The sequence below is a fragment of the Fringilla coelebs genome (assembly GCF_963513975.1).
Source record: "Fringilla coelebs genome assembly, chromosome: 14".
NCBI classification, from domain to species: domain Eukaryota; kingdom Metazoa; phylum Chordata; class Aves; order Passeriformes; family Fringillidae; genus Fringilla; species Fringilla coelebs.
The window spans coordinates 13,369,117-13,393,483 of record NC_140040.1 but is presented as its reverse complement, the minus strand read 5'-3'; the positions used below and the strand labels follow the sequence as shown (position 1 = coordinate 13,393,483).

General features: G+C 40.4%; 1 protein-coding gene across 1 annotated transcript in view; it reads left to right on the top strand.

Moving 5' to 3' along the window:
- Window positions 1-523: 523 nt before the first annotated feature.
- LONP2 (lon peptidase 2, peroxisomal) overlaps window positions 524-24,367 on the top strand; it is a 37,012-nt gene continuing 13,168 nt past the window's right edge. Inside the window, exons 1-11 of the mRNA XM_084215271.1 lie at window positions 524-830; window positions 1,705-1,939; window positions 2,621-2,752; window positions 4,058-4,180; window positions 4,952-5,112; window positions 5,315-5,409; window positions 6,689-6,947; window positions 12,573-12,714; window positions 18,507-18,657; window positions 19,245-19,371; window positions 20,409-20,542. Of these exons, the coding sequence (XP_084071397.1) occupies window positions 598-830; window positions 1,705-1,939; window positions 2,621-2,752; window positions 4,058-4,180; window positions 4,952-5,112; window positions 5,315-5,409; window positions 6,689-6,947; window positions 12,573-12,714; window positions 18,507-18,657; window positions 19,245-19,371; window positions 20,409-20,542 (1,792 nt within the window). The 5' untranslated portion in view covers window positions 524-597. The remainder of the gene's footprint in view (window positions 831-1,704; window positions 1,940-2,620; window positions 2,753-4,057; window positions 4,181-4,951; window positions 5,113-5,314; window positions 5,410-6,688; window positions 6,948-12,572; window positions 12,715-18,506; window positions 18,658-19,244; window positions 19,372-20,408; window positions 20,543-24,367) is intronic.

The following is a 24,367-nucleotide window of genomic DNA, read 5'->3' as shown; positions in this document are numbered from 1 at the left end:
GCTCCTTCCACAGCCCGAACGGTTCTGGGACTCTGAGCCAGGATGCTGAGCTCTTCGAGCCGGAGCGCGGATGCAGGAGAGCAGACTTGTGTTAAAACAAAAAAGGGGATTTTCACTTCGTAGCCGTCCCAGTTAACAGACGATGTAATTAATATCTGTAATAGGAGCCCCTAGCAGAGGCTCAGCCCACACCCATTGCCAGTGCCAGCCTGACATCTGCCGGCAGCCCAGCGGCCTCGGGGGGACTGAAGGGGAACCGCTCGGCTCGCTGTTTGCCAGGAGACCGGACCCGAGAGGCCCCGGGAGCGGCAGTAGGAGCGGCGGGAGCGCCTCGCGAGCGGCGGGACCGATTCGGGAGCGATGGGGGCCGATTCGGGGCCGGCGGGACCGATTCGGGAGCGATGGGTGCTGATTCGGGGCCGGGCCCGGGCCGGGGGCAGCGCGGCCGCCGCCACCAGGGGGCGCAGCGGGCGGGCGCGCCCGGCCGGTCCCTGCCGGTGCCCGTAGGGGGCGGGGCCTCGGCGCGTGAGGGGCCGGGCTGCCATGGCGGCGGGGCCGGCGTGAGGGGCGCGGGCAGGGTGACGGTCGCGAGCAGCCATGGCGGCGGGCAGCGCTATCCAGATCCCCACCCGGCTGCCGCTGCTGCTCACGCACGAGAGCGTGCTACTGCCCGGCTCCACCATGCGCACCAGCGTGGACTCGCCGCGTAACATGCAGCTGGTGCGCAGCCGGCTGCTGAAGGGCACCTCGCTGCGGAGCACCATCATCGGCGTCATCCCCAACACCAGCGACCCCACGTCCGACTGCGACGACCTGCCCAAACTGCACAGGTGCGGCTCGGCCCGGCTCTCCTGCCGCCCTCGCGGCCTGCGGGTCCCCCGGAGCCCGGCCCGGCCTCCCCGGCCGGGGCTCACCGTGGGGTCACCCCCGGGGCCGCCCGGCTCCGCCGCCCCGGGGAAACGCCTCTGCCCTCGCAGAAGCCTGGTCACACAACCGAGCCAGCGGGCGAGGTGCCGGGGACGGGCTGGCCGGAGGGGAAGTTTGAAAAGAGGCTGAGGTGGCCGAGCAAAATAAGACGAAAGAACGCAGCTCTAGGGCTGTCGCAGCTGTTAACCATAGGATTTTTCACATAATAGGTAACACGGCTATTGGCTTAGTTCACATAAAATAAAAACAAATTGTATTTCTGTGTGGTGAAACTAACATGATGTAACTCTCGAACTTTATCGTATCAGTGGACTGAGATGTTGTAAAAAAAATAACTTGCAACAGAAGGTTTACAGCTTCTGTTGTAAATCTGCTTCAATAGGTCCGGTGATCTAAAATATTGATTCAGTTCAAGGCTAGGAAGAACTGTCATTTACAGACACTCCCATTTCCCAGTGCATATTGCTTGAGCCGAAGTGTCAGTGTGCCTGTCCACAGCCAGACCCATTATGAAAAAATTACATATGTTTCTAAATTGCATGGCTGATATTACAGTACCTTTCTTCAGTTTGCAGTTTACTCATTTGTGTTCAGGTTTTAGGGTTTGGTTTTGTAATCTGTGTTTCAAAGGGAATTGGGTAATTTAATTTAATTTCACTATAGGAACTATGACCCATCAGGGTCTGGCAACCTGCAGCTTGGTTGCTTCTCATGAGGAGCACACAAAATGTTCTGTGTAAGGTGACCAGATAACAGAAGGATTTGATCTGTTTTTAGGATTGGCACTGCTGCCTTGGCAGTTCAGGTGGTTGGTAGCAACTGGCCCAAGCCCCATTACACGTTGCTGGTGACAGGCCTGTGCCGGTTCCAGATCCTGCAGCTGCTGAAGGAGAAGCCCTATCCCGTTGCTGAGGTGCAGCAGTTGGATCGACTTGAGCAGTTCACTAATGGCCATAAATCTGAGGAGGAGCTTGGTGAGCTGTCAGAACAATTCTACAAGTATGCAGTACAGGTAATTTGTTTTATTCTTGTGTGGCACATAACCTGTGTATATTTAGGCTATTTACTTGTTTTCTATCTGCCCTTCTGTTTCTCCAGTTCCTATATTTTTCAGTGACTTGCGGAGTTTCAGTATTTCTGCTACAAAATAAAAGTTACTGTTACGGCTTAAGGTTTCTATGCCAAGTTCCAGGGTGTCTACCCCATCTCATTGCAGCTGAATGTTGTGCAACTGCTTGTGTTGGTGCTATGATAAGTTGGTGTTTTATATATAGCAATACTATAGATACATTCTAGTAAAACATTTGATTAATTTTTCCAGAGATATAAGAAAATATGTATGATAGAAGTATAGTGAATCAGAAATGAAAAGATATATTGAAAAAGAGTAATGGGGAAGTTTTTAATCTGGGTATCCGGGGGAAATAGGAGATGTATGTACTGAAAATAATGCTGCAAACAATAACTATCCTTTTGAACTTCTGAAACAAGCAGAAAGCTCAAAGTCTTGGTGCTGTATGCTGAGTTAGTGCCTCAGCTGTGAACTTTTGGTGAACTTATTTCAGTAGCTTTTTAGCAAACTACCTGGACATGCTTCACACTAAAAGACACAATGATATTTAGGTCAGAGAGGTACTGAGATCATTCCAAAAGGAACCCAGCAGCCATTACTGTTGTTCCTTGTGTGTTGTAGCTGGTTGAGATGCTAGATATGTCCGTGCCTGCAGTCGCAAAGCTCCGGCGCCTCCTGGACAATCTGCCCAGAGAAGCTCTGCCAGATATCCTGACCTCTATCATCCGAACTACCAACCAAGAGAAGCTGCAGGTATTGTCTCTTCAGCACTTTTAGTGCTGTCTTTTAGAGTCACTCACTTTTAGGTAATTCTGGTATTCCTTACACTTGTGACTGTACAGTGATAACATTTTGCCAGCAGGGGTTTGTGTTACAGCTGAGCATGAATGCTTGCAAAATGGTTTGATGGTGTTGTTTAAAGTTTTTATATATGCATGTGGCAGAACTCGCCTAAGGTAAATAGATCTAATTGGGAAATCTTGGAAATGGTTCACTTTATTAAACTTAAATAAGTAGAGCGTGGACTTCTCATAGTAAAGATGATAAATCTTTCTTCACGTTGTGTTGAAACTTTGCATATTTATCCCAGCTGACTGATCATTATACAAATCTTAACACTAGTAACTTTTGAATTAAAATACTTTTAGTATTAGATTTAAGTATTTTTAAAAACATTTTGAAGTCTGGGTTTTCTTTAACCACTGAGACTGTGGTTAAATTTCCATCATATGTCAAAGTAAATCTGTGCAAAAATGATCTTTATGGCTTGGTGCTTATTAATCTGATTTCTGTATTTGCTTGCTGTGTTTTGGAAGTTGTTCCTTTTCTTCTCTAACTGCTTATACTCCATCTGGAATCAAATGTGTGTTAGGTTCTTTCAAAGCACTACAAGTAGAAATTAATGCAGTATAATTTGAGGGAAGGTGTGTACTATATCTGGAAATCCTGCTGGAGGAAGGTATGTTAGGTATTAGTGTGTCACTTTTTCATTATTAGAAGTTCTAAAGAAAAGAGCAGCTGGTGGAAGCTGTAGAAATACAGAGGAGCAGAATTCTACTCATTTCCACACAATAACTTCATTTAATATGAAAATGAAATTGTGTGCAAAATATTAAAAAGACAAAATAAACAAAAAAATCTTTAAATGAAAACCCAAGGCACAAGGTAGTTTTTTTCTCCCTGGGTTACCCAAGGAGATGATGCTGTAACTTTTTTTAACAGGGCCATCTCTTTGCTGAGGCCCAGTAATTGATAAATAGAACATTGATAGATGTTTGCCACAAAAAATGCAACTGAAATATTAAGATGTGTTAAAACTAGACAGGGTAAGAGAATTTTCTCTAGTTTGAAGTGCTTTGTAGTTCAGGCATCCATACCCTTGAGGGCTAGATTTTGTGTACTGTATTCTCCTTGCTTTTCTTGCTACCTGTTTTCCTACATCCATCTATTCTGTACCTCTGGTCAAAAGACAGTAGCAGTACCTCCATGTTCCCTTCCCCCCAGAGTGAGGATTCATCAGTGTGAACTTGTTGGCTGCTTACAACTCCCTGCTCTTAGATTTTAGATGCTGTTAGGCTGGAAGAACGTTTCAAGATGACCATACCATTGCTTGTTAGACAGATTGAAGGCCTGAAGCTGCTTCAGAAAACAAGAAAGTCCAAACAGGATGATGATAAAAGGGTATGGAGCTTTAAATGTGGAATACTTAAACATTCTAAATAAGTATTAAGATGCACTTTTTAAACAGGCTAATGAATGCATGATTTTAATCTGTGTGCTTTTAATGTGTAGCCACAGCTGGCAACTTTGGCTGTGTAGATACACAAAATACAAAATATTTGTTTAAAACTGCCTAGGCTTTACTTTAATGTTTTAATCATTTTAATGTGACACTAAATGAAAGCTCAGATTCCTCATTTCACGTGCATGGGATGCGCACAGTGAGTTCTGGCCTGTGCAGTGAAAGGTGTATTGTTTACTGAGTGCATTTCAGATGAGTGGCAGCTTTCGAACTACAAAGAGTGGGTGTTGTAAAACAGAGCTTGTTCACTTTTGCTGCATCTAACTGCACTTAAATAGTTTAGTAACTGGAAAGTCATTGAGAAATGAAAAAAGATAAGAGAGATTTACCTTTTTTTTGCTTAATATGATGGGCTGCAGTGCTTGAAATATCACAAATAGCTCCTTTGAGTTTTGTTCTTGTTTTATGTTGTTTGAGAGTTTAGGATATATGATAAACTTACTTAGAAAATATATAAAGAACTATAACTTTTTAAAGTAGCACCAATAACACTTTTTAAAGTTAATTTCCAGAGTTGAAACTTTCTGGAGTTCTGAATTCTTCTGTGCACCTTACGTGTTTTGCCATGATTTTTTTTCAAAGGCAAAGTACACAGCTTATTTAAAAATCAAGACCTGGTGCAATTTTGTGGCTCTGTTTTCATTGCACAGGTTGTAGCTATTCGTCCTAATAGAAGAATCAGTCATGGAAGCATTACAGAAGATGAGGAGGAAGAAGAAGATCATGATGATGTTGTCATGCTAGAAAAAAAGATCAGAACATCCAGTATGTCAGAACAAGCTCTTAAAGTTTGTCTTAAAGAAATAAAAAGGTAGGAGGCTTTAAATGGTGGTTTCTTTTGAAATTTAAAACAGGTCTTGCAAACCTTTTCCTGTTTGATACATGTTCGTGTTGGTTGTGGTTTTGAAATTATTTTAAACCTCAGGGAGCAATCGCTGCCTTGCAGTGCAGTAGAGGCTTCCTTTGCTTTTAATTTCTGGTTGGCCTTTTGAATTCTGTGCTTACATTTCCAGATTAAAGAAGATGCCTCAGTCAATGCCAGAATATGCTTTGACAAGAAATTACTTGGAGCTGATGGTAGAATTGCCATGGAACAAGAGTACAAAAGGTAAACCCTTGTCTTTGTGGTGATTCTGGTGCACAAACATTTTAGGATGGTATCAGTAACTATCATGTAAACACTGTGAATTAGTCTTGTAAAAACATTGTTGATAAGTTACTGTAAGCCAGGTAAACCATTAGACATCAGTGAGAGCTGTACACTGAATAGCTTGTGTAGCTCAGTTGTATATCTAAGAATGTGGATTTTAAAAGTGTTAAGAATAGTTTCATTAAAAAATGAAGGTGTTACTAATTACAATTTGTGCCAGTATGTAACAAAGAAATGGGCATCTAATTATTTTTTATATGTCAGACAAAAAGCCCTTTTGGAAGTTTCTGTAACATTGGTCTTTCTGAAGAAGATTCTGGTTTATCTTAAGCAAGTGTGGTAAGAAACAAAAGGATTAAAAAGCACAATTGTAGTTAATTTTAATAATTACATCTTGGGGTGCAGTAAAAAACTCAGTATCTGCTTTGTACCATAGTTTTTGTAGTTGTGAGTAGAGGGTGATACTGTTAATACAGGTACAGTGTGCAAAAATGGAGAGTTAGGGAAGAGTAGGAAACCAAACATGACCAACAGGCATCTCCTGACCAGCACAAGTAGGTTAAATGGGCAAAATTACTTTGCACAAAGTGGATTTAGCACACCTGCATGTCCATCTCTACCCTTCTGGTTGTATTTGTAGTAAAGAATTGTTGCTGGTTTGAAATAGAACCCTGGCTGTTTATAAATTTTGTAAATATTTTCTTTAATCATGAAATCGTAAAGAGATCTGCCTACATTTACTTTGCAGTATTATTCAAAGAATCCCCAAATGAGTAAAATGTTTGTTGACAGTCATGGCCTAGCAGAATGTTTTTTTGGTGGAAGTTGCTCTTTGATCTTTTAAAATTACGCTGTGTCATGTGAAGTTTGGTGTTTCTACTTTAAGCAAAGTTTGGGAGTGTGACCCCTGTGATTGCTACTTTGAACTCTGCAGCTACAGTGAATAAAAACACACATGAATACAGAAATAGAAAATCATGGTAATTATTTTAGCCTTGGAGGTCTTTATCAGTACTGTGTCATTTTCAGTACTATAATCTGTCTGGCTAAGGTCTAATTTCTTTATTAAAGAAGGAAATTAAAGAAGAACTCTAATACCTTTGTTTTAGAAAAGCATTGTCTGTGCTATGTGTGACTTGGGGGATTGCCCTGCTGAAGGGATCTGCTCCTCCAGTAGGATGAGTTGTTTCCATTTCTAAGGTAGGTGTGCTGATCCCTGTGCTGTTGTCCGTGCCAGATCGCCTGGATATCCGAGCAGCTCGCATTGTTTTGGACAATGACCATTATGCCATGGAGAAGTTGAAGAAGAGAGTTTTGGAATACTTGGCTGTGCGACAGCTTAAAAACAACCTCAAGGGACCCATTCTTTGTTTTGTGGGGCCCCCAGGAGTTGGTAAAACCAGTGTTGGAAGATCAATTGCAAAGACTTTGGGTAGAGAATTCCACAGAATTGCTTTAGGAGGAGTCTGTGATCAGTCTGATATTCGAGGCCACAGGTAATTACTTCTTCTTTTCTTAATTGCAGTTTTTTCTTTGCAGAATATATTGATTGTTTTCACTGTTCAGCCAATACAGAGAAATTTTGCTTCTGTGAAACAATGTTAGGTTTTTATTGATTTTCCTTGGTATTCAGTAGTATTACTTGGGAGAGAATTTTAATGGGAATGGATGTTTAGTGCTGCGGTACAGCCTTTATTCTTTCCTCCTGCTGCTGCTTTTTATTTTTCATAGGGAATGGATTTCATCTCCAGTTATTTTAGCACTTTGAAGTAAAATTCTATAGAAAGTTTAATGCAAACTCTTGATTTTTCTGCTTTATAAGAGAGATGTAAAGATTTAATTATCCAGTATAACCTGTGGTTGCAGTACATTCCTTCATAACCATGTTTGCTGCTCAAAGACGAGAGGGAACTTGGAATGATACATGAAAGGTGCTAGAGGATAGCAATGGACTTGTTTGTGCGCTGTTTGCCTGTTTCAAAAGGACATTTATGCAAGAACACCTAAGCTGGCAGGTTTCAAAGGAGATTTTTTGGATGACATTCCTTAGGACTGTTTTTGATGTTGGGTTCTTTATCTATCTACTGTTTAGTATTTTAAATTTGTATTAGTCCATTCCTCAATCCTTGCACCTGGAGGCATAATGAATGGGCAGTAGAGATAGGTAACTGCCAAGCATCACTACAGCATTTTTGTTTCCATTACACATTTTTATGCTTATTGCCTGTGGTGTAGGAAATCTGGAATTATGAATTTTAGTCAGGTTTTCTTTTTTAAGTCATGTTATTGAATAAAATTTCTCCTTACAGCAGTAGGTGAATACTGTGAATTAAAGCTATCAGTTATTTTTTTGATGCCATCTAACAGTTAATTTTGCCCAGTGGCTGTGCAGCTACTCTGAGTAAGATACACCTAAAATAGAATGTCCTAAAAACAACTTAAAATGTGACTCAACAACATGTGCTATTCGAAGTGAAGCCACTAGAGGCTGTGGAATACACAGCATTATGGCAAGTAACTTTTCCAGAGCAGAGCAAGACTCAATCCTTTGTAACAGGGAAGCAACATCTTGAGCTTGACATTATACACAAAAGTCAAACTTCCTATCTTGTGTTTAGACCTCATAAAGAGTAAAGACAGGGAGAGTCATATGAGAGAGCCTCTTAAAAGCTTTTTAATTCAGGTGTTCATGGCTGTCACACATTTTTGAGGGCATTAATAAGTTATTAATTCATGTTAGAGGCTAACTGTTACAAATTTCATATTAAAAAGTGTATGAAATTAGCCAATGGGAAATATTTGCTAAGAAATTTTATTTTTCACCAGCAAAGGAAAATGTGATTTAGAATTAGCAAGAATATTGTGTGGCTGCTGTTCCACAAGCAAGTGTTTAGTTTAAAAATGAACTTTAGAGCAGTTCATACCAGGCGTCCTTTGCAGCCAACTAGTTTTTCCAGTTTTTTTGTAGCTAAAATCAAACCCACCTGTTGCATACTGGATTTTAAATTCTGCTTTGGTTAGTTTTCCTCCTTCTCAGAATAAAATTTAGTCAGATTAGAACTACAGCTTTTCTGTGGATCTCTGTAGTGTCCTTTTGTGTGAATAAATCCTTCAAGTTACTCCCAGTCAGGTGAATCCACGTGTGCAGTCTGGTGGCAGTCAGAGGGAGGTGGTCTGGAAGTGCAGGAGACAAAGAGTGTTGTTTTCTGAGTTTCACTGTCAAGCAGGCTAATTTTCTAATATTACACCTTAGAAGACTTAGATTGTTTTTCTCCTAAAAGCTCCTTATTAGGCTTTGGGGCTTAAGTTAAGAATTCCATTAACATTGCAGGAGAACAGTACTGTATGTGCCTACTGATGTACTGAACATGTAGAAAAATGTACCAAATGTACTAGAACATTCAAAAGGAACTGTTTCAGCTTGACTTGCAAGCAAGCAGTGCCTGAAATAGCTTTCACTTGGCCACTTTGGTGAAAGGGGCAGACTGAGAGATTCAGCAGACCAAGCTCTGGGAGAGCAGCAGGCTGGGCTGTGCTGTCTCAGTAACTGTGCTGACTGTGCTGTCCCACCTGATGTGCAAGTGTGGCAGTTGGAACTGCCCAGGTTTGGCCATTTCACTGGGGATCATGTGCCTGCACCTGGAGCTTGGGAATCCTTCATTGATTGAGTGAACAGTGGCAAGCATTGCTCTGCATTCCCAGAATGAAATCATCCTCTTGGTACAAAACCAGAACTCCTTGATTAGACATCCTTCAGCTGTTGTCTGCATTTACCACTCATCTATACCATGTGTTAAAGTATGTTGGTTTACATTTCTTGTTTACTTGTATTAAAAAAAAAAAAAAAAGAAAAAAACCCCACAAACCACTCTGAAGAAAGACTTAGAACTTTTTTCCAAGAAGCTCAGTGCTTTTAAAATCTCCTTGGTATTGATATCTTGTATCACACAGGAAATGTATGATTTTCTCTGTTGTGTGTTTCTTCTATTTGTGAAAAGGAAAGATGTAATTGTGCCATTTATTTATAGTGCTGCTGGTGAGGTAAGTGTGGAGCTCTGGTTTCTCACCTTCATGTGAAGCACTCTTTCCTTGTATTACCACTGCTTTGCAGTTTCAGAAGCTTGGGCAGTTCACTTCTGTCTTAGGCCTTTGCTGAAGACTTGTTTAGGTGCACCTGTTTGAACAGAGGTGGGATTTCTCACCAGGACAGCTGTGCTGGCAGAACTTCCTTCACAGGCCTTATTGCACCAGAGAGAAACAAACTTCAAACAGCTTCACCCATGAGAGGAATGGGCTTTGTTAGCAGAGATAGATTTGTAAAGCCCTTGAGTGGATGCAATCTCTGGTCTGGCACAAAAAACCCTAAAAAAACAAAAAGTCTGTGACCTTGTGCTAGGACTTTCAGAAACAGTAGTGTTACCTTTGTTATCCTTTTCTAGCCCTGCAGTTAAAAATTATTTAAAACTACTTGTCTTGAGATCACTATGAAGAAAGTGAGTCCTGTTTCTTTCTTTCAATAATACTACCACTGCTTTAAGGGTTCTATTTCCTAGGCATTCCCAGTTTACTTTGGGAGAACCAAGAAGGTTGGATTTCCCAGCTGTTTTTCTTGCATTTTCTAGGATACATGGTGCCTGTTGACATACTACACCATTCTAAGGTTTTGTTTAAAGGTACTTTTTCACTGATCTAAAACTAATTTGCAGATATCTGCTTGGAGCTCTCAAGGGGTTGGGTTTTTTAAGTGTTGCTACACACGTGAGATAAATAGGAAACCTTCTCTGTGCTTCCTGTTTTGAGTGGGGAAAGCTGTCTGTCCTCTGGGTTTAATGCAGGGAAAGAAACTGCATCAAAAAATGAGCAAAGCAATGTAGGATATTGTTTAACCTCCTTTCAACCCAAGCAAAAATAATGAAATCTACATCACATTCAGTGATAGTGTTCCTAAACATAAGCATTTAGTTTCACATCTTACAAGGCAAAGGTTAACAGCCAGACTGGCTTGCAATATCTGCTTGCAATTTTAATATATTCTGGCTGATTTTATATGTAAGTACCTGCAGGGCTTGCCTTACCAAGGATTCTTTTGTTGAGATGTGTTCCCCTAATAACTTTGGGGGAACTCAAGAGCTCAAGCATTTGATTATTAGTATAATAAAATATGTATTGGTCCATGTCTAATAAATGAAGAGGTACTGCAGATTTAGACTATTGCATCTGTTTGCCTTCATTTAGTTTATAAACCAGCCTCTTAAAACTCAGTGTAACATGGACAGCTCAAATCTTTATGGGATTCAAAAGGGCCAAGTAAAACTGTATCTGAAAACACAAACATGCATTTAAAAAGTGCAGTGTTTAAAAGCATGCACTTGAGAATAATGTAGCAAGCAAGAACAAAGAATGTTTGATGTTTACCTAATTATGTTACCCTAGTACTACCATAAGCAAAATATTGAAACAGGCTGCATTTTCTCTGAAGCATATAAAATTATTCTCTAGTGCAGTGAGTACCTTATGGTAAAAACAACCCAGAGAAGAACAAAACTACACCACCAAACAAAACCCAAAACCACAAAAAGAAAAGAACCCAAACCCATAATGGAAAAAAAAAAAAACAAATCCCCCCAAAACCAAAGGAATGCCCAAACTGCTACACTGACACATTTATTTACACTGGTAAGTGATTCACTTGTGTGAACTCCAGCTCTGACTGAGTCTCCTCATTTTCTGAATGCAATCTATGGGATGCTTTCCCTGTCTTGGCAGTGCTGTGGGTGTGCAGATGGAGGAGGAGGAGGCAGGCTGGCTGTGGAATAGCTCCCCATGCAGAGTGCTGATCTGTAATGAACGTTCCACAGCGCAGCCTTCCTGAGAGCAATCCGCTCCCTTGCTGCCCATTGAGACTGCACAAAAGCACTGGAGTGAGGAACTGTTGCCTGCTGGCTGCTTCAGTCTTTAGCAGCTGCCTCAGGAAGGTGGTAATAGGCAAACTGAATTTCTCCTGCATTGCTGGCTGTTTAGAAGATCTTAAAACCTTTAATTTACTGTCAGATCTAGAATTAAATTAAAATGAAATTTTATTTACTGCAATTTGTTTCCTCAGTGGTTAAATGTTACATGGAACTGACACCACTGCTGTGTGGTTTGGGTTCTGTTTTTGTTGGTTTGGGGGGGTTTTTATATATTTAAAGTCATCTCTAGTATTTTTTGAAATTAGTCCCGTAGTATTTTTGGTTTCATGTTTGTAAATGTCATCCTGTTTATTTTGGACAGTAGTGAACCAGATCATATGGCAAAGCAGGCCTGTTCTGCTTGTCTGCTTTGTGAGGGTCATGAGCCAGATACTGTAATTCAGCACTTAATGTATCTCTTTCTTCTTAGAATTTCATGCTCTTAATTATAGTGCTTTGAGTAGTTATGGCACAAGCAGAAATGAGTGTGATCAATGCAGCAAACAGGGATTATATACATCTCTAAAATGTAGTTGTGCTCTCTGTGTGTTATGGAAAAGAGGTTTTACCGACTTGCTAAATAAATTCAAACTCGTCATTTTTTTTGTTTCATTGCAGTGTTCAGCTTTTCATTTTATATTGAAATGACAGTAAATAGTGTTCTTTTTGGGGGGTGTTTATTAAACTGTGCTGTCAAGGAGACATTAACAGTTCAGCATAATTGGAATTTTGCTCTCTTTTTGTAACATGCTTTATGAACTCTGTTGTGATGACAAAATCCCAGCATTGTAATTATGAAAATGTTTTTATTAATGAGGTTCCCAAATCTGCTTTGGCTTGTTCTTACAGTACGTGGATGCTGGTACTGGAACATGTAAAGATGTCCACAAGCTATAAAATTTGGATACACTTTAATGCAAATTACTATCTTTTCAGACCAGCTAGTTCACCATGGAACTCAAATTTTCATCTGCTGTTACAATTGCTTGTATTAGCTCTGTTGTATATTCCATATTTTTATCAAATATTCAGCAATTTTTTGCAAAAAAAGCAAGAATTGTTGCAGTGCTCCTTGTTCTTCTATTTTGCCTGGAGTTTTATTTGTGATATTTTTGATGTTGCTCCTCCTGTTCCCCGTGTCACCACCCTGTTTCCCCATCCCCTTTCCAGGCGCACCTACGTGGGCAGCATGCCTGGCAGGATCATCAATGGGCTGAAGACTGTCGGGGTGAACAATCCTGTCTTCCTCTTGGATGAGGTGGATAAGCTGGCAAAGAGCTTGCAGGGGGATCCTGCAGCAGCCTTGCTTGAGGTAAGAGGTGTTAAACTGCAAGCATTGTTTAATTTGATTTAAAAAGAATTAAACTGGACTCAGAAGATTCGTTGGACAAAAGAAGGCCTGAGTGTGCCAGCTCTGTTATTCCAATATCAGCTGCTGAGTTCTGACATGGGGGGGGGGGTTTCTGTCAGTTCCTTGGGCACAGTGCAGATGCTGTTACACAGTGGCTAAGTAACATAGAAGTGTCAGTGAGCTGTACTTGAACAGGAGGGTAGATTTTGGGGTGTTTTCTGTATTTAAATAGTGTTCAAGCCCTGAACATCACTTATTTGGGGGCTTCAAGACATTGATTTTTAATGATCAGTGTTGTTCACTAAGAACTGTAGAGGATCTAGACAGTAACTAGACTTCTTCAGGTATTCCATTTCTTTCTTGGAACAACTTTAGTACATTTTTGAAGCTCTTGATGGTATCAGCTTGTATTGGAGCTAAGCAGTTTACCCAGTGCATAATATGGACTAGATGCATGTTCTTTTAGGAGAATTTCTTTAATTAGTGTTGTAATTAACTTTCTGAACTTGGATTTTTCATGTAAGTCACAGATTCCCACTCCTTGACTGATTATGGTGTGATGAGTGTTTGGCTGATTATGGTATGATGAGTGTTAGCTTTCCATGAGAGTCAGGTTTTCCATGAGTGCATTTTTTCTGAACTTCTGGCACTCAGATATGAATTACTCTGATTTTGAAGCATATATTACAGTTATTTTATCACTAAGGTTTTAGAGTTGTCATGTTGATTTGCTTAAAGACACAAATAACATTCCAGATACAATTGATGACTTTGGTGAATGAGATACTGTTGGAATATTTTGTAAATCTCATCAAGTGTTGACATATTATTAATTAGGTTAGTTGGGCTTTCAGAAGGCCAAAACTGGAGTGATCATGAGGAAGATAAATTGAGACCTGTGCCTTGCAAGCTTCATGTATCATGTAGCAGACAGCAGTAAGGAGTTATCAGAACCTTCATCCCAATTTCCATTTTCTGGAATGTGACATGATATCCCATTACAATCCCCTTTTCCACTGATTTGTGCATATTCAGTGCTTTTATTCTAGCAGTTTGCTGGAGGGAGGAAGGAGCATGTCCTCAGGTGTGGGGAAGAGACAAAGCCTTGCCCTTCCCTGAGCAGAAAGAAGGCTGTGTCCCTCTTCCTGTGCCAGCACGGCTGGCAAAAGAGAGAATGAGGGAGGTGCTGGCACAGCGGGGCTGGGCCAGGCTGAATTGTTGAGGCTGCCAGGGCAGATGCAGCACTGATGCACGTGATGGTGTTAGTATTGTGCATGCTTAGAGATTCCTTGTACTGCTGTAGTTTTACACTCTGCCTTCTCTTTTGTGTTCTCTCTGCCCTAGGGGCTGCTATGTTCCCACTGTTGCAGCTGCACTGCTTCTGGCATGGTACCTGTACCTGTTTCAGTCAAAAGGAGAGGCATTAGTAAAAAATACCCACATTCTTTTAGCCTGGCTGGCTTTGACAGAAGTGACTTAGGGCATAATCCTAGAAGCATCTCAGTTGTCAGACCTGAGGTGTGGTAGCTTCAGTAGGTAGGGGTGAAAGTGGTTCTGATAGTATTTGCCTACAGAGTTGTTCTAATGACTCTCTTGACTGACAGTGCTTAATGCAGTGATTTAAATATGAAAAATGCTGCTTAAATTAAGGTGTCATGAGCTCATCTGGATGCTGTATGACATTCTGCAAATGAAGTGTCAATTGACTTCCTACAAACGTCATTATTTTCTTCCTGCTAGATAGTGGAAAATTACTGTTTTGACAAGGCCAATGAGTTCTTTGAAAATCAGTGTATGAGCAGGCTGGGGTTTGAGAGCTCTGTTTTGATCTTTGCATGTTAACATGAACTAGTAGTAATTTAAATGTGCTAGAAAATAGCGTGGCTTCACTTCTTTAGCTTTTAAAAATGACAGTTAGGGTCCTTTACCTGTGCATTTCTCGAGTGTAGTACACTTTTTTAGGGTTTATGAAGGGCCTCAAAGTGCAAAGAAAACAAGCAGAGAAGTGTAATAAATGCATTATTCCTTGTGCTATTCCTCTGAGGGATTTTATTTACACTTTGCTGAAAGTGTAATGCTTTCTGTTTCTAAGTTTGCTGATACCTCTCCTGTCATTTGTCTTTTAGATACTTGAACTAAGCTGTCCTAATTCTAGTCAAAGAATGGATAAAAATACCTGAAAATCAATTTTTTCTATTTAGCTGGCTGTTGTTTGCTATGCAGACACAATGATTTGGGATTTCTTGGAAAGAGTGTTCCAATCATGAATCTAGATCTGTATATTTATATTGGTAATTTTATTCAACCTTTACTGGGTTTTATTACTTTTTTTTCATTCCCTGCCCTTCAGTAGAGGACAATTGTGGTTTTCTCTTGTGCCATTTGTGAAGGCAAACAAATTTCATTAATACCTGTTTAATTGGTTGTGTTGGAATTCTGGTACTTCATTGCTGCTTTGAGATGTTTCTGTTTTCCATCTTTTAAAACCACATTCTCAGGGATATTCAGCTCTGCTCCTGTCATGGATTTTTCCAAGTTAGCCTCATAAGGTTCACTTCCCACTGCCTGCCTGGGCTGCAGGGTTTATGTAAGCCCTGCTAATTGCCCATTAGTTGCATCTGGAGAAGTAATTGCTCTATTAACCATGGCTGGGCTGCTCCCCTGTGAGATCTTTATATCTCTCTACTGCTGGCTAAACATCCCGAAGCAGGTGCTTTACCTCTTCTAATGGACAGATGTCTCATGGCTGGACATAATAGCTTCATTTTCATCTGCTTCTCGTGGTTTATGTGGTTGGAAGGTCCATCTGGAGTGAGCAGAGGTGGGCGTTATGCTGGAGAGCAAACAATAGTCAGTGGTCACCTAACTGCTGCATTTGCTGTTCCTGCTGCTGCTTGTCTGGTAAGTGCCATCATTAAGTATGAAAGGCACATCCTTTATTCCTTAATTTGTAGGTGTGTTAAATTCTTGCTGTCCACAACAGGGCATATTCAGGAAGAAAATTGCCATCCCTGTGAGCTTGGGATCAAAGCTTGGTGCTTTCTAATTGCTGGATATGTGTTTAGTTCTAATGCTTCTGCAGAGCTGTTGCTTCAGCAAGACAGTCTTCCTATTTCCAGTTACTGTTCATTAACAAAGGAATATTTTAGTCTAAATTTAGATGACCTCTGTTAAAAACAGAAGAAAACAGAAATGCATCCAAGTGCCTGATAGTGACTATTTGTATGCAGGGAAATTAGACCAGGAGCATAGCCAGGCAATTAAATGTTCATGGAATTTATTCTGGATTTTGTGGTAATAAAAAGCTGTTACAGAGAAGCCTTTGTATGCATGTGAGCTATCTGTCATAAATTAGCCAGGATATTTTGTGCACTGAATGTTCTTTTTGTACTTCATATTTCTGTATTAGTTGAGTATCTTGGAAAACTTTTGAGCTTGAACTTCAGCACAGATACCTAACTGAAGAACAGTTCTATTTGCTTTGGAAAGTCTGTTTGAAATACATAGGCAGGACATTGCTTTGTATCTTATTCTAAAAAACAGTTACCATGACACGGAATTATGAGTCCAGAGGACCTCCAGCCCTTGTAAAAAAATCTCAGATAATTCACAATTTTAGATATAATCCGAGTTGGTTTGGATTACAGTTTCCTTTATCTTTATTGGATAGTATTTTTTGTATGTGAGTACAGCATCATTATTTTGTATATCTTCATAAATAACATTCTAATCACCAGCTTGGCAGGGTTCATAAGGATTTCTGGTTGCAGACTAGAAGGAGAGAGAAACATGCATGTAAATAAATGTGTCAAAATGCCATTTTGGTCTGTCAGAATACATTGTTTTTCAGCAGCTTTGGAACTACTTGCAAACACTTCAACTGATAGACTAGAATTCTGTGGAAATATCAGTATATTAAAAAAAAATGGAGTAAGTTGAATTAGGATTAGCTGTTTAAAACAGTTTAGAAAACTTGCAAGAGTAGACTTGGAGTGGGAAGTTAATATTTGGTATAGACCTGCTTGTTTTGAAGCCAGTTTGGAGTTGCTGTGCTCGCATTCCCTGCCTGTTGTTGTGCCTCCCTATGGTTTAGGGCTGGACTGGGGAGCTGGCTGAGGTAAGGCACATCTCTGAATTACGCATCAGTGGACTTGGCTTGTCAGGATACCTCAAGGCCTTTGCCTTTGTTTGTAAAGAAGGGAGTAAATGACAGCAGCTTCTTGCTGAAGAGGGTAAGAAATGCTTTTGAATAGCTTAGAGCCAGTGCACAATGGCATTCACTGAGTTCCAGCCCTAGGTTCAGAATTGAAGCATGTGCTTCACTATTAAGGGGAAGTAACTGCTCTTAAATCTGTGCAGCACTTCAAAATAAAATCGAAATTTATTCTGTTTTTTAGGAAAGTCAGCTGTGATTCTGGCATTCTGTAGTAGAAGAATTTTTAAAGTTTGTTCTGATCTTTAATTTTTTGAAAAGATTTTTTACTTTTCAAAGCCTGAGGAGAATTGAAGAGTAATGAAAATTCAGAATTGTTTCTTTCATAACACAGAAGTCATCAAATTCAGTTGTTGTTTTTTAATTATCAACACTGTTCTTGGCTATAATTCAGGTTGTGTGCATTCATTTGGGTGTAGGCAGATAAGTTATTTTGACAGTGGAGTGTTTCTCAGGAGATGCATGGGTCCCATTATTTGTGACATGAGAATTATTTGTGTGGGTGTAGCATTGATCATTCATCGTGTGGGAAGGAAGAGTGTGGCTGCACTTGAAGGGGATGTGAAGCAAAGGTGGTTCACAGGTGATACAGAAGCCAGGAGTACATTGCTGTGTACAATGAGCTTCCCATTTGTGACACTGTTAAAAAATCTACAATACAGCATCTCAGTACCCTTGTGTTCCTCAATGTATTGAATATTTATCACCTAATCTTAAATCTAGGCAAGTGTTGTATTAGCACACGTGAGTTGTACTAAAAACGATAGGGAGACAACACAATTATTAAAGCTCTAGTTCTACTTGCTCAGTAGATTTTTGAGGTTGGTCAGACTGTGTGTTTTTGTTCTGCAGTGCTTGTTCAGTTTTGTCTCCTTTTGGAACAAAAAGGAAAATGATTGTGTTGGAAAGGCCAGGGCTTACCAAGGGTCAGAGCTTACCTGGGATGTCGTGGGCAATAAGAACTTGTACTCCTCTTTAGTAATAAAGGCTGGGCAAAGCAGAGTGGGGCAGGTGATTTTGTGACAGCAGCTAAGGCTGGGATTGTGTTCTTCCCTTTGGTCTCACAAGAGAGATCTCACAGGCTGGTGTAGGAATAAGAAGTAAGCTTAGAGTAAGAACAGCTGCCAGCAGCCGGTGAGGGTTGGGGTCAGGGATTACTTGGGAGAATTCTCCTTTTTCCTTGGGACCACGTGGGCTGCTTTTCCAAGGTTGCTGTGAGTCCTTCAAGGGCCACTCTGCTAGGTGTGAAAGGTCATGGAGATGCAGCTTAGGGGAGGTGCTTGATGGCTGGAGAAATGCTGCAGCACCTCTAGAAAAGGGCAGGAAACAACTCAGGGGAAGTGGCTTTTTGAACTGTACCTGTGAGGTGACATGTAATCACAGAGTAATCCAGGCAAGGCCAGGATTTAGTGATATCCATAACGTATTTCATGACTGTAAAGTAGATTTGACAGATCCAAATGGAATATAATAAAAATGTGCATATTTTATTTACTTCTGAATGAACAATTGAGTGTTTTTTGTGTTCACTCTTGTTAAGGTCTTGGATCCAGAACAAAATCACAGTTTCACTGATCACTACCTAAACGTAGCCTTTGACCTGTCCCAAGTGCTTTTCATAGCTACAGCCAACACTACAGCTACAATCCCACCTGCCCTGCTGGACAGAATGGAGGTTATCCAGGTGCCAGGTAACACTGCAGTGCCTTCATTACATGGCTGTTGCAGGTCCTTAAACAAGTTTGGGGTGTTCTTGCTGAAATGAAAGGCAGCTTCTTAAGGAAAGCCTGCCAGGAATCTGGAGTGCATAGCTGGGTCATTAAAAGGGACAAGGCAGGATGCCTCTGCTGTGGCCTCTGTCACAAGAATAGTATTTAACATTGTGTTAGCACTCAAGAAAATGATTTTAAAGTATTTAGCACTCAGGGAAATTCAGTTCCAGGTCTGTGGTGATACATGGATCACCTGTAATGTCATTCTGTAATGATATTTTCCTTCATTGGTTAGTTTGTATTCTAATGGTCAGTTGGCTGATGCATCTTTTTAAGATTCCAATGGAGAAAGGGGTCTTTGAAACACTAAAATTCTCTTCTTGTTTGCGTGAAGTTATGAATAGCCACAAAGGATCATACCAACAGCCTTGTAAATTACAGCTGGGGGAGGTTTGTTCTTAAATTCAATCAGGTAAAATTGTAAAACATAAGAGATTTGATTATATTGTAGTGTGTAAGCAAAAAGATCATTAATAAATACATGCCTTTTTTTTTTTATTTTGAAGGATACACACAAGAAGAAAAAATTGAAATTGCACATAGACACTTGATTCCTAAACAGCTTGAACTACATGGTCTGACTCCACAGCAAATACAGATTCCCCAAGTAACCACTTTGGGCATAATTACCAGGTAAATCTGTTCATTGCTTTCAGTTTACATACCTTCTTCTATAAATCAGTTTATAAAGTGGTAATACAAATATATCTTAATATGTATTGTCCCTAATAGCTTCAGCAGTTCAGCAGTTGGTAGCTTATGGAATTGCTCTTTCCCTAGCTCTTGTGTTCTCTAGAGAACATCCTTTCTGTAGAGAATTCCTTGCTCCTGCTCTCCAGGTGTGGCTCACAGTCAGTTGTGCTGACACAATTGCCAAGGCCCTGTGAATAAACAGGAGTACCTGAGGCTGGTGTGGCTGCACTGTGTGAAGCCATAGCCTTGGCAGCAGACAACATGGAGTTTAAAGAACCATGTTATGTTTCTATCATTTTCATACAAAAAATGGAAATTAGGCCTCCTTTTTTAAATTGTGACTTGATGGGTACATTTGCTTAGATTTTTAATTAGGCTTAAAAAATTAAAATGCAGGGTTTTTAAATAGCTTCTATTAATTAGAACTGGGGTTCTTGTTAGACATGACAGCAAATGTAATGATAAAAACATCTTTGGAACTTGAAACCAGCTCTTTCCAATGGAAAAAGTGTACTGATTCAATGAATTGAAGAATTTTATGGCCAGTATTTTGGCTGTTATGTGTAGTGTTACTGCTTGGTGCTTCTTTTTAGTTCATAGACTAAAACAAAATATTCTTTTAGGGTCAGTTCCTCGACTTCCAATGAGCTATATATTTTAAGTTTTAAAATAATTCTTCCTTTTAACTTTTATGCATCCAAGAATAGCTCAGTGCTGTTGGACATTGCTTAGCATTTCGTGAAGGTTTGGCACCAGCTGTTAGTCATGTCTTCCCACTTACTACTTTGTCTGCAATTTTATCAGCCACCACAATTATTTTGATAAAAACAGATTCTTTTCTTCCTATGTACTAGAGTAGCCCAAGGTTTTGGTCCATTTGCCATGCCATTTCCTGTGGCTGTGTGTTTAGTGAGGAGTGTGTTTCCATTGCAAAGAGCTCTGTCTTGCCAAGCCCAGCCCAGCTGTTGTCTCTCCAGGTACACGAGGGAGTCAGGAGTGCGGGCCCTGGACCGCAAGCTGGGAGCCATTTGCAGAGCAGTGGCTGTGAAAGTGGCAGAAGGGCAGCACAAAGAGGCAAAGCCAGATCGTGCTGAGGTGGGGGAAGGAGAAGGTATGTATCTTTGGCAATGCTTTGTTCAAAAAGAACTTGTAATGTAGTCACTAGGAAGCTAATACAGCAACTTTTTCTCCTGTTTTTTTATTCTTTAAGGATTCTTGTTTTCAAAAGCCTGGCAGATAGTTTGACATTATTATTATTATCTACAGTTTTAGTGCTGAATTATGACTTGGGACATAAGTTGAGTAGTTTCAGGCTGCTGAGTTGGTAATTGACAAGTTCAGTGCATCTGTTTTATGTCTTAGGGATGCAGTTATGATTTGTATATGTCTTCCTAGGTTTTTTAATGCAAATCTTTCACTTCTTCTCTAAGCATGGCTGTAGTTCCTACTAGCTCAGAACTCAATCTGGTTATTTTGTTGTACACTAAAAAAGTTGTCTGCTTGAAGGGCTCTGAAATTAGAATTGTTTTATGTGCCTTTTAAGACCATGCTTGTTCAAAGTTTCTAGAAGCTCTGGTAACTTCTCAGCCTCAGTTAGTCTGCTCTTGTTTCCCATGTGTACAGACAGTGTTTTATCATTTCCAGTCATCAAACAGACTGAAAGAAAACTAAACACAAAACTCTCAAACAGCAAAAATACCCAGGTAACTGCTTCACCAGTAAAGGCAGGTCTCTTTCTAGTCTGGAAATAGGAGAGGATGAAGTGAGTTGAATGTTCTAGGATCACTGTAATGTCTGTGAAAACTGTAATATAAGAACATTGAATTTGGCAGTGTTTGCTTAAGCAGGTTCAGCTTGGTTTTCTCTGAACATTTGGCTTAAAGGCAGTGAGCTCTCTCAGTGCCAGTGGCTGAATCCGTGAGCAATCCTGCAGTTTAAATCATCCCATCTACATTAGAAGGCAGAGGTTTTAAGACATTTACCAAAGCTTTCCTTTTTATACTGTGTGTGTGTTCTGTACCTTCTGTGCTCTGATGGACTTTGATGTCAAACACTGACTTGTTGATGCTTCTGTGTTTGTGACTGCCGAGCCTTTGGCTGTGCTGGCCCAGCTCACCAGACCAGGCAGTATCAGGTGTCCTGGCTACTGCACCTTCAGGATGGTAACTTTGACAAGTCATATTTTCAAAGTAGGTAGCTGTGTCTAAAATGTGTTTCAGAGGTCTAATGCTGCTGCTGAATAAAAAGAGATGTTCTGCTCTTCAAGCATTCTGGTGAAATAGACAAGAGGTAGGTTCAGAGCACAACTCATGGTACTGTAAGAAGAAACACTTCATTATTAAGGCAAGTAACAAAAAGGAACTGTATTAGACATCTCAGTCCAGTGAGAGAGTTATTTACCATGTTAAAATTAGCACTGTGCTTGCAACTGAGGTATTTACACCGTTAAAATTATACACTGTTAAAATTAGCTTTGGTAAGTTGCAAGTCCAGAACTAAGTGAAAAATAGCAGCCCAAGTGCTTCAGCAGGGAGCAAAATGCTGGCATTTTTGGTTGACCCAGTTTGGAGTTAAGAAAGAAATGAGCTGTGAAGAGTTGCCTTGTACTTCTGAAGTGAAAACTGTCCATAAGAAAAAGCTGTATTCATAAAAGGGAGTCTGAGGGGACAGGTGTCTTTACAGTGAAACTTTGCTGTTTTAAAGACTTGTACAGAATGGTGCGATCTGCAAAGTGGGTTTTATTTTGTACTAACAGTGTGCTTACACCCTGGGGTGTTTTTACAGTGTGTCATTTCTGGGAGTGTATGAGAGTAAGAGCCTTTAAAAAATACTTTTATTTTCATTCTGTAGGTTGGAAACAACTAATTGTTCAAAACAAAGCTTGCAAGTGTCTCCAAATACTTGCAAGCTGATGCAAATAATGGGTCTTGTAGTTTAAATTGATTTCTTTGGCATTTTTTCTCCTGTTGATTAGTGGACATTTGTGCAGTGGTGCATCATGATGATGCATTTTTATTTCATATAGTGAATGACTGGAATTTTTTTTTTAATCTCTATAAAAATTCCTAGAAGTCATTTTTGCTTCCTGCATTTGTTTGTTGCTGATATGAGACTGAGACTCTGCACTTCATGCATTGGTAGGCCTTGAGCTGTGACTAGGAGAGGGCAGACTGCAGGCTTGCCTTGCTTGCTAAAACAATTTCTGCCTTAGCCAGAGCGTAGCCAAATCCATGGTGCTGTTGTGTTTATTCAGCTGAGTGCCTCTGGCTGGGGTTGTAGTAAGAGTTAAGGACACTAGGTGGTACAATCACAGGCTTTCCACCATTACATTGATTAAATCAGATTATTACCTCCAGGGAGAGTACCTGTTTTCAAGGCTTTCCTAAGTTGAGGCTTTTGGCCCTGTTTGCAGTGGGCTCTGGGAAGGGAGGGCACTGCCCCAGCAGAGCTGGAGACTCTCTCAGGCTGGGTTCAGCGCTTCCCAGAAATGCACCACTGAATGCACGGGCAGCTTGTAGTGCCTTCCTTGCTGTTGTGATTCCTGAGCTTTCTGGAGACGTTGGTGAGTGCAGGAATGTTGGTTTGTGTCAGTAGCTGACTTTGCACAGGGAACTTCAGCATTTTTCAGGGCTCTCTGGGGAGTCGTCCCTGTGCACAGCGATGCTGGCTGATATTTCACTGAAACACTAGCTCAGATTTATGAGACACTCCTCGAGTCTTTTGACACTACAAGAAATTCTAGAAGTCACAAAAATATGTGGAACTCTCCTTCCTATTTTAGTGCAACTGCCTTGAGAATACAATGCAGCAACTGTGCACTAAGGCATCATATCATGATACAGCAGTTGAAACCCAGAGTAAAAAACAATTTGTCTAATTCAGACCCAAAGGGAGATTTAGGACAGGTAATGTTTCATAAGTAAAAGTGATGAAATGGGGATTGTATTTATGTTGAAACCAAGGCTTTAAACATACTTAACTATTTCCATAACCCAGCAATACAGAGCAGTTTGTTACACTCCTTGTGGATGAAACACTTGGTTTTAAATTAAATGCAACTTTGACCATAGTGGTCAATGTGAACTGACACATGAAATCTGCTGAGCATCAGCCCCAGGGTGGAGTGACTGCAGGTACTCAGGTCTGAGCTCTGCTGACCTTGGAGAGCTTCCAGCTCTGCAGGCTGCAATATGATTTTTTCTGAAATTTCTGAAAATTGCTTGGAATGACTTCTCTGTAGGAGGTCAAAAAGGCATAATGTTCTGAGAAGTTTGTCTTGAATACAAATTAGTTTTTAAAGTGTAATTTTTTCCATGTTAATTTATCTAAATATTCCTGCATGAGTACCTCACCTTCAAGTGTTTCATGTACACATTGTTATTGTAGGTCACAAATGATGGATGTAATTATTTTGTGGAAAGAGAACTTTTCTGGTGCTCTAGGGAGAAATGCACATAGCATTAAGCATATAAGTAAGTGTAAACAGGATTAGGGTCCCAGGAAATTGTTCCCTTCCTAAAGAAACATGTCCTAATAGTTTGGTGCATAAGATTTAAATTTGACAGTGGAATGTTGCTTTTAGAGTGCAGTTTCATGTTATGGCTGGCTTTCAATGTGCACTGTTGTCAGCAGAAGCAATCCCATCCTTCTCTACCTAAATGCAGTTTTGGGGAGTTTAGTTTGGAGGGGCTAAAAGAATTGAGTCTGTCTGTCGTGTGCTGAAGCATCTGCTGCTAAGTCAGATGAGAAAGACTGTTACTATCTTTTTAATTGCCCACAGACTTGAAACCTTGTCCATCTTGCTGATGCTCTTTCTAAATCTCTGTAGCACTTCAGCAGATCAGTATGTGTTATGTTAAAAACTACTTTAAAATGTTAGGCTTCTGTTTTTCTATCTTGGTCAGTAAGTGTGGCTAGAAATCTTTGGGTTTAAGAC